The sequence below is a fragment of the Eurypyga helias genome, unplaced genomic scaffold (genome assembly GCF_000690775.1).
Source record: "Eurypyga helias isolate BGI_N326 unplaced genomic scaffold, ASM69077v1 scaffold14021, whole genome shotgun sequence".
NCBI classification, from domain to species: Eukaryota; Metazoa; Chordata; class Aves; order Eurypygiformes; family Eurypygidae; genus Eurypyga; species Eurypyga helias.
In genome coordinates this window covers 76,531-95,047 of record NW_010231762.1, presented here as the reverse complement: position 1 = coordinate 95,047, position 18,517 = coordinate 76,531, and the positions used below count along the sequence as shown (strand labels likewise).

The 18,517-nt window shown below is 42.7% G+C and overlaps 1 protein-coding gene across 1 annotated transcript in view; it reads right to left on the bottom strand.

Annotated features, from left to right (window-relative positions):
- LOC104516772 (disco-interacting protein 2 homolog C-like) overlaps nt 1-18,517 on the bottom strand; it is a 141,464-nt gene that overhangs the window by 116,280 nt on the left and 6,667 nt on the right. Inside the window, 2 exon segments of the mRNA XM_010161211.1 lie at nt 3-20; nt 15,065-15,175. Coding sequence (XP_010159513.1) covers nt 3-20; nt 15,065-15,175 — 129 coding nt within the window.

The window sequence follows — 18,517 nt, the reverse complement described above, 5'->3', positions numbered from 1 at the left end:
AACCGCTTCTGTGTGAACATCTGGAAGGAAAGAGAGATTTCAAGGTAGCGTTCGGGCAGAAGCGAGCGGCCTGTGTATGCAGCGCACCTGTGCGCAGGTTCGTCTGCGTGCCAGCGAGGCTGACAGCACCTATCGAGTGATGAAAGGCCAGGAACGCGCGGGAGTTCTCCTCACGGTGGAAAAAGCAGCTGCAGTGAAAAGTGCCGTACCAACAAAGCCCTGTGCCTCGTACAATATTCCCAGAACAGTGCTGCGGTATTTGAGAAGCAGGAACTGCGCTTCCCCAGAGCAAACCTGTGTGACCAAGAGCTGTTACTTCAGCAACCGTTACTGTTTCAGTGAAAGCCTGGTGCATCAACTTTGCCCATTTTTTACATGAATGAGGTTTCCAATTCACGGAAAAGTCACACAGACTAAGTGAAATGGAACACTTGCTTTGAAATGTGAGGTATGTGAAATGTCACAACAGAAATAGCATCAGATCCCCTGGTCCTAAATCCTCCTCCTGCCTCCTTCACTTGGCTTTATTAAGTATTAGGTAGGGTTGATCTGAGGGGGAATGAGAAAAAAAAAGCACTCTGAGCGCAGGCCTGGCGCTTGGCAGGTGGGTGCCACACACAGCTCACACCAGGCTCCTCCAAAGGATCCAATGGATCCCTTCTCCCTCTTTTTTTAGAGCGTCTCTACCTTTCACGTGTGTATGCAGCTGTCTGCCTCTCCCAGTCTGAAAAAGGCAACCTATCATTTCTAAAAGACATTAGCAACGTGTTTTGATGAATTACTTTTTTTGAGCAAATCTTTTAATTACTACCACAACTATACATTTAAATAAGTCTGCCTTTAGTTTACTACCTTGCACTATTTGTCTGCGTATTTCTATGGGTTTGGGACAAGACGTGCATGAGGTTCTGCGGGTTTAACCAGAAGTTTAACCTCTTCTGGTTAAAGAGGCCGCCACACACTGACCATCTGGCACACAGCTGGCAGCACGTTAGACGCTGCCCTTAACCAGTCACCATCAGGCAGCTGTGGAACACGCAGCAAGTTGCATGACTACTTAGCTGCTCCCACCTCTGAAGTAGGAGCACGGTGCAGCAGGTTTCATTCAGGGTGATCCCATTTCTGCTGCTGCAAAATCTGTTTCAAGACTACCCCTGTAGGCTGGTTTGGCAGCACACAGCTTGTTTCCTACTCCTGTGTCGATGTGGTGGCAGCTCTGAACAGCGTTCCCCAAGAAAAGCAACAGGAGCAAGAAGAGTATGTATCTCTAAATAAAGAGCTGTTGGTGGGATCACATCAGTGTAACTAACTCGTTTTAAGTAACAACTGGGAAGGATGACTAGAAACATTAGATGATACACTCTGCTGATAAGCCACAGTGTCTCTTTAATAACAGTGTTCCCTATCTGCTGCCAGGGTTTAAGCCCCTCTTAATGGAAAGACCGCAGGGAAGAGTAAAAAGAGCATTATCAGCTGCTTCTGTGAGTTGTTTCTTGCTTTTGTTTTATATCATGAAGAGGACGAGTGTGTCAGTGAAAGCAAAGCAAGAAAAGCAAATAGCAAAGCTGGAAAAGCATGCTCAAAAGATAAAAGAGCTGTGTGGCTGACAGGCCAAAATGGAGGAAGATTGCAATGCTGCCATCAAACCAGAAAACAATTTCTCTCCTGTCAAGTCGTTATTATCAAGTAGAAGTTTTAAGGTCTTTCTTGATATTAAAACCTGATGAAAAGTTTATGTGAAAAGTATCAGGCTAAGAAAATAAACAAAGTAAGTCTTTACCTAACAGCATGTCCCCAGGATGAATTCCTACCTGCTCACTCCACACCAATGCCAATAACGTCTACAGGACGGAACATGCTCACTAATGGTTTGTGTTTCTTATCCAACAAACAGGGAATTTTCTTGGTTTTCCTTCAAAAGATAGCAATTACATCTCAAGCAGTAAAAAGTGAGGTTTCCCTTTAAAAAAAACCCCAAAACTCTACAGCAATTTTTGGAAGAGAACATATTTTGCTTATCAAAACAGGAATAATTATTTGTATATTTTCATATTTATGACTGGTTTTTACTGCACTAGGAAGGGATGATGTGTAATTCAAATTCTTCAAAAGATTTTTAAAGGAGGACAGCTGACAGAAAATCATTATTAAAATGCTCAGTGACAGCTGGACATTGAATCATAACCTGAGAATTTTTTGATTTATTTTTTGATGCTTTTTTAATGTAAGAAGGTAAACTCATCAGCTTAATTAAAAAACAGTCTGCAGGGTTCTGATTTTAAAATGAGTCCACAGGAGACCAGGAATTGAATTGTTTTCTTAATAAAGAACACACCTGATATGTTTATTTGTAATGGATTGCTGTGGAATAAACAAAATTTTAGATTACTAAAAAAACCCCAACTGACCCAAAACCCAACAGGAAAGCTAAAACAATGGAAAAGATAAGAAGCACTGAATAAAAGAGAGGGAAGCTGACTGGGGAGGAGCCTGATCCCAGCCCAGCCAGCAAGGTCAACTATTCTGAAGGCATTACTTGGGAGTATGGAGGCTACCAAAAAAACAGGACACATTTCTAGAAAATGCTGAGGGCAGACAGTCCAGAGATGGTCCTGGGACTATGAAGGGCTTACAGGCTCCAGGGTGAGAGGAAAAAAAGGCAGCAGAAACAGTCAAGCTTGTATGAAAGATCTTTTCACAACGGTCTCTCCCAGGAACAAACTCTTGGCTAAATGAAGTGTCTCTAAGCATATAAAGGCTAAAGATCAGGTAAAGAATGAATAACAGCCTAAATATTTTTTATGGTCTGCTTTTTGAAGGAAAGAGTATTGATTGGTTCTTTAACCTATTCTGACAGTCTTGTATAGAGTTGACTTGTTAAGCTAATGAACAGCATTCAAGCCATTCATAGAATCACAGAATGGTTTGGGTTGGAAGGGACCTTAAAGACCATCTAGTTCCAACCCCCCTGCCATGGGCAGGGACACCTTCCACTAGACCAGGCTGCTCAAAGCCTCATCCAGCCTGGTCTTGAACACTTCCAGGGATGGGGCATCCACAGCTTCCCTGGGCAACCTGTTCCAGTGCCTCACCACGCTCTCCGGGAAGAACTTCTTCTTGATATCTAATCTGAACCTCCCCACTTTCAGTTTAAACCCGTTCCCCCTTGTCCTGTCACTACAGGCCCTTGTAAAAAGTCCCCCCCAGCTTCCTAGTAGCCCCTTCAGGTACTGGAAGGCTCTCACACCTAGAGGCTAAATCCCAAAGTATTGAGAAATTGGAGAGGTGAGGGAAAGCCAGTCTGATACTTAAGAATTACACTGGAGAACAGCTCATGGGTTACAACATCTATCCTGTAACCACAGCAAGACAGAAACAGCAAGTACTTTTTTTCCCACCAAACATCAGCTTCAGGTACGCACTTTCCATACACATGCTTTGCTTTCCTCTAGCTTTTAGCTTTGCTGTTCTGATCTACACACCAATGTCACTGATGTATCACAAGGACTGTTAACCAAAATACAACTAACACTCTCTTTTCTTAGTCTTATGAAGGATGGGTTTAAACTTAGACTGAAATGTACATTCCTCACCAAAGGGTGACCCTAGTGATTGGCTTCTCACCAATTTGAGCAAGTATGGTAGCTCTTTGCCTTTATTTGGTGACAGATAGGGTGTCCACCATATAGTAGGTGACCCATCCCCTCCCAGTGCTTGCCCACAATCTCTCCCTAGCAGCTACTGAAAAAATACACATATAGACTTGTAACAGCAATTTATACAATTGTTACTAGAAGCTCCTTGTTAACTCAAGGAAGAAAATCACATTTGTGATACACACTGGGACAAAGTATAATGAGGGTAAGAAGACATACCCAAGTTCCCTCTGGACAGGAAACCGCTTATCCCCTCGAATCCCATCAGCACAAAGCAGTTTGTATTCTCCACACATCACACAGAGCACCAGCAGAGACCATCACATCAGAATTTCAAACCGTCCCTGGGAGGGTGATGCCCCTTGTATTGCAGGTCTGACCAAGTGTCTGACCTGTCTTCTCAAACAACCCTGGCACACTCAGGCTAACTGAATTCACCATGTTGTGACTGAGCATTACTTTAAAACACAGATTTCTTGTTAAATTTGCCTGAAAAAAAATTGTCCATGTATGAAGATTTTGTCCAGAAACACCAGTTAGGAGCTTTCATTAACAAACAAACAAACAAAATCAACAAAAATCCCACCTCTTCTCTCTTTCCTCATAGTATGGCATGCTACAACTTCTCACCTACTATAAACTTCAAACTCAGTTTCAAACACACACATTCCCTGACACCGCTGCACTCAAGCCTTCTGAAAAAGTCCTGGGACTAAGTAGAAAGGAAATGCTTTTAGGCAAAATGTTCTTTCATGCAGAAGTCTGTGACATTCTAACTACACTGTTAGAGCTGCTAAAACGTCTCCAGGTCCCGACCCTTCAAAGCACTCCTATAGGTAACAAAATCTTTAAACTCTTCCCACTGGCTTTTCCACAAGGAAGTCTCAACGGAAAATCTAGAGCACAGAGTAAAATATCACCACCTCTGTCTACAGTTTTAGGAACCAATGTGCAGGTCCTTATCTTCTATCATCCTCCGCTGTTTTAGGTTGGCCAACCATATGCTGAATCCAATTGTGAGTCTGTACTCTAAAGAGTAAAGCAACACACTTGGGAAAACTAATTGCTTAACTTGTGCTGTTGCAATCAACCTGGTGTTCAGTATTCAACCTGACCCGTATTTCTCACAGGCTGCCTGGTAATACTGAGCAAACTTCAGACAAAACAGTTCTATCCCCAGTCTTTCTTCTGTTGCATTCACATACATGTATTTGTTTATCCTCTCTCCCTTTACTTTCATTGACAGGATAGAGAGGGCAAGCATGCTCTTGGGAGTAAAGTCAGCAAGTGAAATGCAAAGGAAGTGGAACTGTAAAATGAAGCACGTGGTGGAGAGAAAGTCTGCCTTCAATGAGCTAACGATCTATTAAACAAGAGCTGAGGTCTCAAAAACAACAGGCAGGGAAATTAAAACTAGCCTAGAGAATGAGGGTCCCTAAGCTCAGACTCCCAGAGCAATGACCCATGGCTTTGGCCACTGCGCCCTGCAATCAGAAGCTCTCATCTACTGCAAACAGAGGTGAATTCCTCATTCCATGAGCTGCTGGCAGGTGGGCAGTGTTCGAGGGCTAAAAAATAATAATGCCCAGAAGTATAGGAGTAAACACTGTTAATTACAGATTGCTCATACTCTTTACCCCTTTTTCACAGTGTTTTTTAACCATTTATTCCCTACATTTTGGATGACCTGGTATGTAATTTTTTTGGGGCGAGATGCGACAATTATTTTTAGTCAGTAGTGGGGTTGGCACACAGAAAGCAGGTCTGGCCAGAAGTTTCAGTCTGGTTTGTATTGGCTCTGGGATAGGAAAAGTCTATTCTGAACTTTTACTGAAGTTTTTTCTGTAGAACATCCTTTCTCTCCTCCTTGCACAAATGTCTGTGCATTTATAATACGCGGTGAGTAGGCAGCTCCTGGTAACATGACAATGTAACTGGGAGCAGGACGGTCCCAAGGACCATGCGAAGGTTTAGCATCCTTGCTTTTTATGGGATAGCCCACAGACACAACTGACATGCTCACAGAATGGCAGATTCTTAAGATCAAGAAGGTTGAAGCTCTGCACTAATGAGTTGAGAATGCCAAGTGATCTTTGCAAAGAGGTTATTTATGTATATATAATACATATTTATGTATTATTTATACTGCAGGAGAGGATCAGCCCTGAAGTCAGATGTTTAACAAGTAAGTAAAATCACAAATAAGTCTGTCTCAGGGAAGCCAGCATCTTGGGTGGCATCAAGGTGGAAGAAAAGGCAGAGAGGTGTCTCGCAGGAGGCAGTAGGAGCAAGGGCAGTTACTGCTTCATCAATGCCTAGTGCAACAGAAGAATCCTAACAGCTTCTGAGTTATTATAGGCAGGCAACTGATACTATGGGAAACAAGCACTACTGAAGGTGAATTTTTAGCTGAAAATTCTAGATAAGACAGTGCTAAGTATAGCAATAGTATGCTAAGTAATTATACAGGGGAAAGGTTGGCAATTGCTGCCTTACAGGAAACTAGTAGTTGAAAGTGTCTTATGAGTTTAATCAGACCTTTGTTGTAGCTACCATGGAAACGAAGGATATATTGAGAATTCATTTCCTAATATGTGGCCTGTAAATACTCTGAGTAGAGATAATTTGGTAGCTACATCTATTGGAAATGCAATCAGGACATACTAAATAGGGTGAGACATGGTAAATGTGGGATCATCAGAACAGATTGCAGTTAGGCTTTGTCTTTTGATTGTCCTGGGTTGACAGCACTGACTTATTTTCAGGCAGATACAGGGTAACTGATTTCATAAAAATCGCTGTGCTCATCCAACAGAGGTCAGTCCTTGGAAAATCATCTCACCCCTGGGAATGTGAAAGTAAGTGAGTCCATATAATAACGGATCTTTGCTGTGGGTGATGCTATAATGAAGCAGTTTCAGAATACTTTCACAATCTCTCTGGTATTAAGATAGGAATCACACAGCCCGAACAGTGTGACACCTAATTTCTCTCCAGCTGCAAGCAGGTGTGCTATTAATTCTGAAATACAATGTTCACCAGCAACACAGAGAATACTCGACTGAATGCAAGAATATCTGCTCTAAGACAACACTCACATGTACAAGGGCTGCGGAGGTCACTAACAGAAATAAGCTGTTGCTTACATTGCAAAAAGCAATTTAAGTGTGTAAGATTTAGTCTTTGGGATGTTTAAATGATATATACTGGGCCTCTGGTTTTACTGGGAACTGGGGATGCATGGATATGCGGGGGAAAGTTCTGTCGACTTTTCATTAATTCAGGGCCAAGTTTTGTTGATCCGCACAATTTTTGACAACGACAAGTCAGCATTTTAGAAAACATCTGTACTCCCATGAATGGGTCACTGACAAAGGCCTGGCTTTTCTAGGATACTGCAGTCAACAAACTCCACTGGTGCAGGAAAACTCCACACAGGGCCTGTGCTATGCCATCATTCGGCTGATGCCGAGCACCTCCCGGGCACCTTCTGGTGCACACATAAAGAAGCTAGAAGCTTTGTGTGTTCTTATGTGGCCAGAAAGCATCACTCTAGACAAGAAACGCATGGCTGGCATCAGCAGTAATCTGTAATTCTGGTGGAAGGAAGGTAGAAGCTGAACGTGCAGTTGGTAAAGCTGTAAGGGCAGGCTGCGAAACACAGAGGTTATGTGATAGAAACAGAGGACACCAAAAAAAGAAGACTGAACTCTTTATGACTCCACTGCTAGTTTTGCTGAAAGGCATAGTTTTTGCTTTACTCCTGATTCTTCTGGTATTATAATAAAGTTCATATTAAAATAATTTTCTCTAAACTCTGAGATTCAAAACTATATTAACTCTACTCATAAGTGAAATAAAAAAACTAACACGCAGGCTTCCCACTAATAATTTCCATCCCTCCATTTATTTATTATCTCATGTGTAACGCAATCTGGAAGTCAGCTTCACACAGTGACTTCATCTCAGGCCCTCTTATTATGCGATCTGAAGTAAATCAACCTTCTATTTGTTTCTCTCTGGAGATCCTTGAGTAATTTTCCTCAAGAGTTCTGCAATTATCCTTACAAATTTTTCTGCTGGGTCAAAAGCAAGGATGTGGTCATATAAATTACATTTTTGCAAATGTAATTCATAGGGAATTTCTGCATTTTTCTTCAACCTCTTATTTGCCCTGATGGAGTTGTAGCTTGAATTTAAGTTTGCACGTAAGCTAAATCAAATAGGAGATTAATTAATTTCTGAATAAGTGTGTCTACAGCCAGGTTAATTAGTTCAGATTAATTCTTTCAAGTAACCCTCTCTCACCTGAAGGGTTAACAAATTCTTTGTTTCATAGCAAGCCACCTTAATACTTACTTGTGGTCCTGTCTTGATACACAGCACATTCATCATACTTTTCTTTCTCCTTATTCTTTGGAGAAATGCTAAATGATAAGGGTTCAATACAAATGATTCCTCAAACCTTCCTGTTCCACCCTTTCCTCTACCATGCAGTAGAACTCTTATTCTCACAGTGTAAATCTTTTTTTTCAGTTCTAGCAAGATTGCAGAATCAGATCTCGAATGTCCTTTCAAAAATGCAATATATAAGCTATCCATATATTTTAAAATCACCATGAGGTAGGCAATAAACATGCAAAATGTCAGCAAGCTTTGTTACGGTTCATACACACACTTACCTCATGGTAAATGAGATCAAATTCATGGCAAGGCACATACCAAAACTCCTAGAGCAGAGCAGCTTAGCTACTTAGGGTCTGGTGCCAACTTCTCCTCTAGGAATTGGGTCTACAGGGGATGCTTTTTCATTGCTAGCTCCCTTATTTCAAATATAGCCTGGGATGGTTTGTTTTGAAGCTTAAGGATTTCATGCTCAGTACTTCAGACTTTTCCTTACTGAACCACGCTGTGGGAAAGGTGGCTCAGGAATTCGTGCTGGGAGAGTTGCAGTTAGGATGCATTTGTTTTGGCAGTATCTCCAAAAATGTCTTGTATTAAGATGTCTTTTAAAGGAAGTGCTGAGTGTGCTTGGAAACTGAGCTGTTCTCTGAAGCGGTGGGATCTCTGGGGCAGGGGTTGGCAGCACTCCAAGAATGGTGTACCAGACTGATTTTTTTCTTACTTCAGAAGATGAACATACGGGGAAAAAAATCAGCAAGAGTGAGTGGGAGAAGGGAGGTTGTCCTGGCAGGGTCCAGGTACCACAACCACCTTACCAGCAGTGCCCTTTCTCCATGCTACCAGCTGAGATATGTTGATTCCACACATGGTATTTCTCAAAACACTCCATTTCTCAGCTCCCAGCTCTATGCTCATGCACTGCTGCACCTTTTAAGATCTGTCCACCTAGCTCGTGTATCACATGTGCTCTCATTTGCTGGTCTTTCCTCTAGGACACTGTGAACCCTTAGACACAGAGGCAGTGAAATTTCACTTACGCTGCTACTTCCCACATAATCTCTGACATCTGGAAAACGCAGTTTTCAGAGCTCACTGGTCTCATTTTTCTTAAGCATTACACTTGCTCCAGGCAGTGCAGAACACTGGTCATCTTCAAGGCTTCTTAGAGACCTCATGAGAAACAAGGGACTTAATAAAACTTGGACAAACCCATCTGTAACATCCTCATCTCACCAGAGGGAAATTTAGAGCAGAAATCAGAGAGCCAAGAGCCACTATCTCATTCCTATACTAACACATGCATGTGCATTTGAACATACTACACTACATTCCTTATAATTTAATGTTGATTTTTTAAGTTTTCAATTTTTATGGTGCATAATCTTGTGTGTTTATGTCATCTCTTTTTTTTATCTGACTGGTGTGGAAAAAGAAAAAGCCAGGTCCTGGCTCACGAGAAGGTACTCTGGTTTTCAGCCCTGGGAGGGAGAACAACTGAAGCTTTTTGTTTTGGTATAATCTGAAGGCCACAGGGGTGTCCCTTTGGAAGAATGAAGTTGGTAAGGACCTGACGTTTCACTCCTCGATGTGTTGAACACCCAGCTGCGGGAGGATAACATACTTGTTCTCTGGAGCGGAGCTAGGAACAGTTGCTGAGGGTCTCTGAAGGAGAGCTGCTCTCTGAACCCTGCAGGCCCTGACTGGCTAAGAAACGCAGATTTGGGGGAGATTTATAGTGCTCAAGAAAACAATTTCTGGTCAGAAGGACCTGCCCAGCTCACTTTTTTTTTCGGCTGCTGCCGTGCCATGCCGCACCGCAGCCTTGCTGTGGCAGTAGAGCCCAGCTCTGCTGCAGGCCACCACAACAGCCAGCCACCCCACGCGGCCAGGCCCCAGACCTGCGGTGCTTCGGGGCCAGATCACCACTTAATCACCACATCAGCAAGACTGCTCTTCCAAAAGCAGGGCAGCCTGGATGATGGTGTTTTACATAATGGTGGCAGAAGCTTCAGGTCCTTCCACGAGGGATTTCAATGTTAGCAGGAGCAGAATGTAGACGATGCTAACCAGCGAGCAAACAGGTCCCCAGTGACTGTATCTAAGATGTGTAGTGCAAATAATCTCCGGAAAACTCAGAATTCGACTGAATTAGTTCACTCAGACAGCATGGTAAAAGCTAAGCTATTCAGGTTACCTCTTGTTTACTCCACCACGTAATTCCTATCCCCTTACCTCAACACACCATACCAAATCCACAGATTTGCAGCTTCCAAAAGTACCTGAGAACCCTAGTTTCTCTACTGTGTTAAGGAAACAAAGTGGTACATCCAACTGCAGCTGCATCTACATGACCATTATTAACTTTGCGTTCAGGTCTGAGCCCAGTTTCGCAGACACGTCACTCGAGGCAGATGCCGACATCTATTCTGCACGCAGATGCAGAGCGAAGTGCAAACCAGTTTTCCTTTGACTAGGTTTTCTTGCCTGAAAACCACTGGCCAGAAAAGCCTCTCGGCAAAAGTCACTGATCCAGCCTACAGCAATATTTGGCTTCAGTGTCATCTTGAGCCCCCAGATAATGTTATAGTGCAGGCACCGGCTAAGAAACGGCAGCTGCTAAGAGACAAACACTGTCGTGAACTACATTTGGCAAACCTTCCCAAATACTGCTTTCTAAGTGAGTAAATACTAAGAGAATTTTTATTTTAAACAAATAAAAAATGCTTTTGAATTAACATCAGCTAAACTAGCTGCCACACTGTATAAAGCAAATAACACAGCTTAACCCTGCACTGGTTCATTACTACACTTACAGCATTAGATATTTCTTTAGACACCAAAAAAATTATCGAAGAAGCTGACATTTTGAGACATAATGATTTCAGGATCCCTTCCTGTATAAAAAGAAGCACCCAGAAAATGGTAAACCTTTTGAGTTTTAAAGAATTGACTAAATTCCCAGTGCTGGCTGAATTCTAAAATCAAATTACCTTAAAACACAAAATGTACCAGGAACATTTGGGAAAAAGCAAATGGCAGCTATCTTCCATAAACTCGAGTCAATTTTATTTAGAATATACAATCATAGAAACCAGGTTTGTAAAATTATAATGCTGAAAATACTGTGTTACAACATAAATGAAATAAAAATAATAAAAAAGACTGAAGTGAGGAAATAGGTAGGGATTTAAAATGTCACAGTTTGACATTTTCCATAATAAAAGAGCATAAGTTGAAGGTGATATTAGTGGGAGCCATGATTTTGAGTCTCCAAAGAGAGTTCATTAAACAATCTTCACTGAAATCTAAATTTATGTAAAAAGCAAAGGCTGGGAAGGAGAATTGGATGACTTTCAGGATGTTATACTTCCAATTAGGAAAACCTTAGCAAGAAGAGACAGGAAAGGGCTTTGATCAGAGTAGAAGAGGATTTGTTTACAGATGTTAATTGAAATAAATTGTGCAAAAAAAATAAGGAAGGGAAATTGTTTTCCTAGAAGTGAATTACTTATTGGTTAAAGACCATGCATTCATTTTGTTTTGGGTCTTCTCCAAGAAGATGTGCCAAATATGATAACAAGCACTGAAACTGGGTAACAGCTAGGATCTAAGAATCACAATATGATCGGAGCAGAGATGCTGAAGTATTAAGCACAGCAGAACAACAAGTGAAACAAAGGCTTCTACCTGAAGCAAATCTGAATCGGAAGACAAGATAACCAGAAAGAAATCTGACTTGCAAGTTAGTAACCTGCAGTAATAGGGAGTATGAGTCATGAGACCAACACAGAGGTAGACTCCTGATCTCACAGGGGTGATATATAGAAGGGGAGAACATAATCCAGGACGGGAACATTGCCCTGTATCTTAGCAAAGCGCCTCTGAAATGAAATTCGAAGAAGATGATCTGATAAAGTTTCAAAATTGAAAAGGAAGTTTACATTTACCTTCACTGACATTTGCTACCTACACTTTTGAGTGAGTGAAGATGCAGTAGCTGTTCAATTCAATTTGCTGGAGAGCTCAGCAACTCGCTGAGGAGTCATGCTCTACAGCAACTGAAGCAGGAATTCAAAGCCCTGCCATAAGCTCCCCAGGAACCCACAGGTTGCACACCACAATGTAGACAATATCCAGAATCATATTTTCACCTGTTTAAAAATACCGGGTAGAAATCAGACAATTTTTAGTGTAATGTGGGAGAAACTTCTAGGAGCTTATATATCAAGGAATTATTATGCAGATCCCAAACCACTGTTCAATGAAAAACTGGCAACATTACAGTGTGAACCCAAGGTTTCTGAGGGGACAGGGGAATTTTTCAAATTTATCAGAATGGTCTGGCCATACATGAACTTTCTCTGCCAACATTTATCATTTCATATTCCTTTAAATGGGACTGGCTCTTTGACTAATGGAAGGAACCAGAGACATGTTACAAAAGGTTTAATAAGTTCTCTGCTATTTTCCAGTTGTGTCAGCACAACGTGTCTGACCATATCCAGCAATATGCATCTTTCAAACACTATCCAGAACTTCCACAGTTGGCCCCTCCGTGTCCTGCACAACCACCAGTCCCTGGCTTCTGACCCTCAGCTCACAAGGGTCTCTCTGTCATGACAGTTAGTGGGTGCTGCTGTTTATAGCTCCCTTATTCTGAGGCTGCAAGCCAAACCAGCCTGTGGCCTCTGCCTGTCATCCAGGAAGGGCACTTGTACTGCGGCTGTGCCTACAGCAGTTCAAACAACAGCTGAGCACACCCACCCTTCACCCTGTTAAGGTGTACCACATGCAGTTGGAAGGTAAGAGTAAAGAAGTTTCAGAGCTCACTTTTCCTTCAGTTATAAACCAATCACTTCTTTCACTCCGTGTTCTATCTGGAGCAGGATCGTGAAGAGACTTGGATCCCATTCATTTGGAAATGAGATTCTACCCTTTTGTTGAGCTCAGAAATTAATTTTATCTTTCCTTTATCAGGGCTTCTACTTAGGGCATAATGATGTTCCCAACTTGCTATACTTCAAATTAAATATTTTTCTTATGGTATTCACCAGACTAAAATCAGTACAATAAAATCCAGCTGTGCCACAGAACCCCAGAATGGTGCAGAATCACAGAATAATCAGGGTTGGAAGGGCCCTCTGGAGATCATCCAGTCCAACACTCTGCTCAAAGCAGGATCACCTACAGCAGATTGCCTGCGGCCATGTCCAGTGGGGTTTTGAATATCTCCAAGGATAGAGACACCACAACCTCTCTGGGCAATCTGTGCCAGTGCTTAACAGCTCTAAGGGAGCTTTTCACATCTCAGTTTGTGTCTAATGTCTCTTGTCCTGCCACTGAGCTTCATGTTTGCCCACTCCTCCAGCATAACCAGATCCCTCTCAGCGGCCATATGCCCATCTGGTATGGGTAATCACCTACAAATGTGTGAAGGGTGCACTCTGCCTCACCAGCAAGGCCAGTAAGGAAGCTATTAAGCAGTACGGGAGCCAGTACTGACCCTTAGAGTACGCCACCAGAGACCAGTGTCCAGCTGGACTTTATGCTGCTGACCATAACCCTTTGAGCTCAACACATCAGTCAATTTTTAGCCATCGTTGTCCACTTATCTAATCCATATTTCACCAGTTTGTCAATGAGGATAAATCCATGCCTACTACTCCAAATCACCTCCTTATCCTTCATACATTTAAAAACAGTTTCCAGGATTATTTGCACCAAGACCTTTTCAGAGACCAAGGTGAGGTTGTGTTGTGGTTTAACACCTCCCAGCAACTCAGCCCCACACAGCCACTCACGCACTCTCCCCCGGTGTAACAGGGGAGACAGTCGGAAGGGTAAAAGTGAGAAAATTCCTGGGTTGAGATCAAGACAAAACACAAAAGCCATGCACTCAAGCAAAGCAAAACAAAGAATTCATTCACCGCTTCCCACTGGCAGGCAGGGGTTCAGCCATCACCAGGAAAGCAGGGCCCCAGTCACATGTAATGGTGACTTGGAAAGACAATCTCCATCACTTTGAATGTCCCCCTCTTCCTCCTTCTTCCCCCAGCATTATATACGCTGAGCATGACATCATATGTTATGGGATATCACTTTGGTCAGCCAGGATCAGCTGTCCCAGCTGTGTCCCCTCCCAGCTTCTTGTGCACCCCCAGTCTACTCGCTGGTGGGGCAGTGTGAGAAGCAGAAAAGGCCTTGACTCTGTGTATGCACTGCTCAGCAATAGCTGAAACATCCCTGTATTATCCACACTGTTTCCAGCACAAATCCAAAGCACAGCCCCAGTCAGCTACCATGAAGAAAATGAACTCTACCCCAGCCAAAACCAGCACAGGCTGACTGGCCTATAGTTTCCCATACACTACTTCTTGCCATTTGTGAAGACAGGAATGACTCTTGTTTTCTTCCAGTCCTCAGGAACCACCCCTGATTGCCACAACCTTTCAAAGAATCAAGAGTGGCCTCACAATGATGTCAGCCAAGGATGCATCCCATCATGTCCCACAGACTTGTATACGTTCAGTTTGTTCAACTGTTCCCTGCCCTGATCCTCCTTCATGGAGGGCAGGTTTAAATAGCTCAAGACTTTCCCACTGGTCTCAGGGACCTTGGATTCTTGAAGGCAAGAATCACTAGTAAAAGTCAAGACAAAGACGACATTAAGCATCTTGGCCTTTTCCATGCCCTTTGTCACCAGGTCCCCTTCTCCAATCAACATCGGGCCCACATCTTCCCTAGTCTTCCTTTTGCTGCTGATGTGTCTGTAGAACCCCTTCTTGTTGCCCGTCACATTTGTTGCCAGATATAGTTGCAGATGTACATTGACATCGTAACTCCACCCTTGCATGCTTGGACGGTGTCTCTGTATTTGTACAATGAGTATTTCCCACATATAGCTACTTCAAGAGCCTACACCAAAATTATTTTTTAAAAAGCAAAGAACAGAACCAGCCATCTCAAATTTCCATTCCAGTTCTGTGGTCTTCAGTTCTACTTACCCGATCTATAGCGCTCATCACGTGACCCTGAGGACCTGCGACGGTGATATCGAGAGGAAGAGGACGGAGTAACAGGAGTTCGACGTTCTTGTGGTAATGCCTGGTCCACCCCTGCATTAATGGAAAAAAAACCCAAGCTCATTGCGATTGAATTTCAGAGGCTTAACAGCCAGGTGGAATTCAGCCTGGAGTAGAAGTAGAAAATGAACATCCACTGGCTAAACCACGTCATGTCAACTGGTTACACACTACTTGCCTCTGGTCAGCTTTTCTGGTGTGTATATTTTCCCAGTTTCCTCTAAGACAACCTTTTCCCAGCATCACAGACTACATATGAAGAGCACACAGACAGTAAGCTTGGTGGTGGCTCTTTCCCAAAGAGGTGAGCTTTCATAAAGTAGGATTCAGGAAATATTTTAATGTGCTATTAAAGGCAGACACTATGGCAATGGATCTCAAAGCTTTCCTGCAATCAGTTAAAAACAGTTCCTAAGAGGGCTTTCCCACTGTGTATTATCTAAAACCTCATGCAGTGGGGATGAGGCTGGTGACAACACAATACTAACCTAGGGAAACTAGACACCCTGTGGGAGGGGAACTATATTAATATCTATAAGCATTTTCAGCTACCAAGAAAGTACACAATAACTGCATCAAACCAGTCTGAAAAAAGAAATCTGTTTCAGCAAAACAATAAAAATAACTCAGCCTTATCATATATAGCTGCAGCACCTCAGTAGGCCAGACCTAAACATCCAGTATTTAAAATTCAAACTTTGTATTCATCCCATTCCCATAGTGAGTTTGCTTTTTTAAAAAATAGGTTATTTTCCTGAAGGCTCCTTCAACGACAGCAGCATTGTATATAAACACTTCCAGACATGAATGTTCCTTGACAACTTCCAGAGAACAGTGGAAAATTCAAACATACTATAGTAAATGAAAGCAAACCTTCATCTGTAACAGTGGCACAATACCCTACCCTGCTCTCTCCCAGGGAAGAACCTGAGCAGGCAGGCCCAGAAAGCATGCATTCAGCTTAGAGCTAATAAAGCACAGAGCCTCAAGGGCAAAAAACCAGGAGTACCTAAGGAAATGAAATTAACTCTTTCCTTTCTCTTTTTGCCTTTAAAAAGTAGCCACACACTATGTGCAACTGTAGGGACAGAAGTAAAACTGACCTCCTGCACTCAGGGTTCATAGTAGGAAAGAACTGTTAAAATTATTTAATTAAATGATTAACAACTGATTATTCAAATGGGTGACTAATAAATTGAAATTGGATTCAACCAAACAATGCTTGAAAATATGTTCACATTTTTCAATTACAAAAACTCTCCGCTGCTCTTTCTGAACTGCTTATTGGGGCGGGTTAAGGGTTTACTTTTGCAGAAACAAGAATTTTTATGTGGGACATAACCAACAGAAAATGCTACGTTGACTTTAGCGAGTCTCAATCACGTTCCAATGGATGCTTTAAAAAGCATTTTTTAAAAAGTTGGCACTGTATACTTACTTCCTTGTGAAAACAAACTCATCTCAAAATACAGCTTTTCTCTTAAATCTCTGAAATATCAGCAATGTCAAGTCTGCTTTGATTTTGTGGAGAAGTGGCTGGTTGGCTAAAAAACATACTTGGCATAAAATCTCATAGGTGCACAAAAGACAAAGTGAATCCATAAATTTTCTTCTACTCAGACTTCAATTAATAATTCATACTCTTAAATCAAATAAAATGCCTTCATTTAACTGCTCTGTCCCCACACTACAGTACTGTGTAAGGTCTCAAGCCTTTATATTCTTTAAGGCAGGTGAACCTAACTTCTGAATCACTGAAATAATCAAAGAAATATTTTCTCCATTTGTATATTTAGAGTTTTTCCTTCTTCAATGGGTCACCCAGAGAATCAGCAATATGAATTTAACAGTAAAATTAATATTGACTTAAATTTTTCACAAAATTATGTTTCAGTCTGTACGAGATGCCAACCACCATTATTCATCTCTATCCCTATCCAATGGTCAGGAATGAGACACGTTGTGGAAACCACATATATTTACATAAATCATAAAAAAACTCACAACAAAAAATCGTGCACTTAAAATTGCTGCTGTGTGACAGAGGTTTTGTGACGAAAGCAGTGCCACAGCTTCCCACAGCAAACGACTTGTGCAGGGCAACGGCGTGCGGAGAAGAACAAACAGTAATAACTGAGGTGTTGCTACTGAAGTACAGCATCATGATTATACACAAGAAGGGGATTAAATCCATCCTTCCAACCACATATCACATGCAGTAGGCTTTAGAAATGCTGAGAGGAAATTAAACTGTGAGGAGCAGCATCAGTTTCAGATGTCAAGCCTGAAAGCCGTTGAACAAAACGCATTCCAGCCCACGCTTTCCTTCTCCTGGCCACGCAGCTGTGAGATCCTCAGGTATCCCAGTCTCTTCTCCTCCAGCTGCAGGCAGTGCACAAAGCCCTTTGTCAAGGCATAAAACGGCCAGTGCAGGTAAGACACCCTCAGACCCTGGCTGTGCCTTTGCCGCAGACAGCAGAACGCCCAACCGACCGGGCAGCACTGCCGCCCGAGGCAGCCCACACACTGCAGAAGGTTCTTCCCTCCTCCGGTTCACATCGGAGACTACACTGCTCCTCGTTCTTACTACGGATATAGAAATCCTCATCTTAAAATTGAGACGCTTTAACTGGTTTACCTCCCTCCTACTCTGTGTGTGGTTGTACTTGAAGGAAGTCTGCTCTGACACAATGGTTAATACGGACCTTCTCCATACAGTCAGGGACGTGTCAGCCCCAGCATCCTACATTAGCAGTCGTTTAAGGCCACAGCAAGCTAAATGAGAATTTCTAAATAACTTCTGCTTTTATGAGGTCTAGGGATCATTTTATGGCTTTACTTCCCACTTTCCCATGAAAATAAAAACCAGTGAATAAATCTCTTCCCAAGTGTGGAGCAGGACGTGTGAACTGGGCTGTATCCAGAGAAGTGTGGCCAGCAGGTCGAGGGAGGGGATTCTGCCCCTGTACTCTGCTCTGGTGAGACCCCACCTGGAGTGCTGCATCCAGCTGTGGAGCCCTCAATATCAGAAGGATATTGACCACTTGGAGCGAGTCCAGAGGAGGGCCACGAAGATGATCAGAGGGCTGGAGCACCTCTCCTATGACGAAAGGCTGCGAGAACTGGGCTTGTTCAGCCTGGAGAAGAGGAGGCTCCGAGGAGACCTCATTGCAGCTTTCCAGTACCTGAAGGGGCCTACAAGGGTGCTGGGAGAGGACTTTTTACAAGGGCCTGCAGTGACAGGACAAGGGGTAATGGGTTTAAATTGAAAGCGGGGAGGTTTAGAGTAGGTATCGGGAAGAAGTTCTTCACGAAGAGGGTGATGAAGCACTGGAACAGGTTGCCCAGAGAAGCTGTGGATGCCCCATCCCTGGA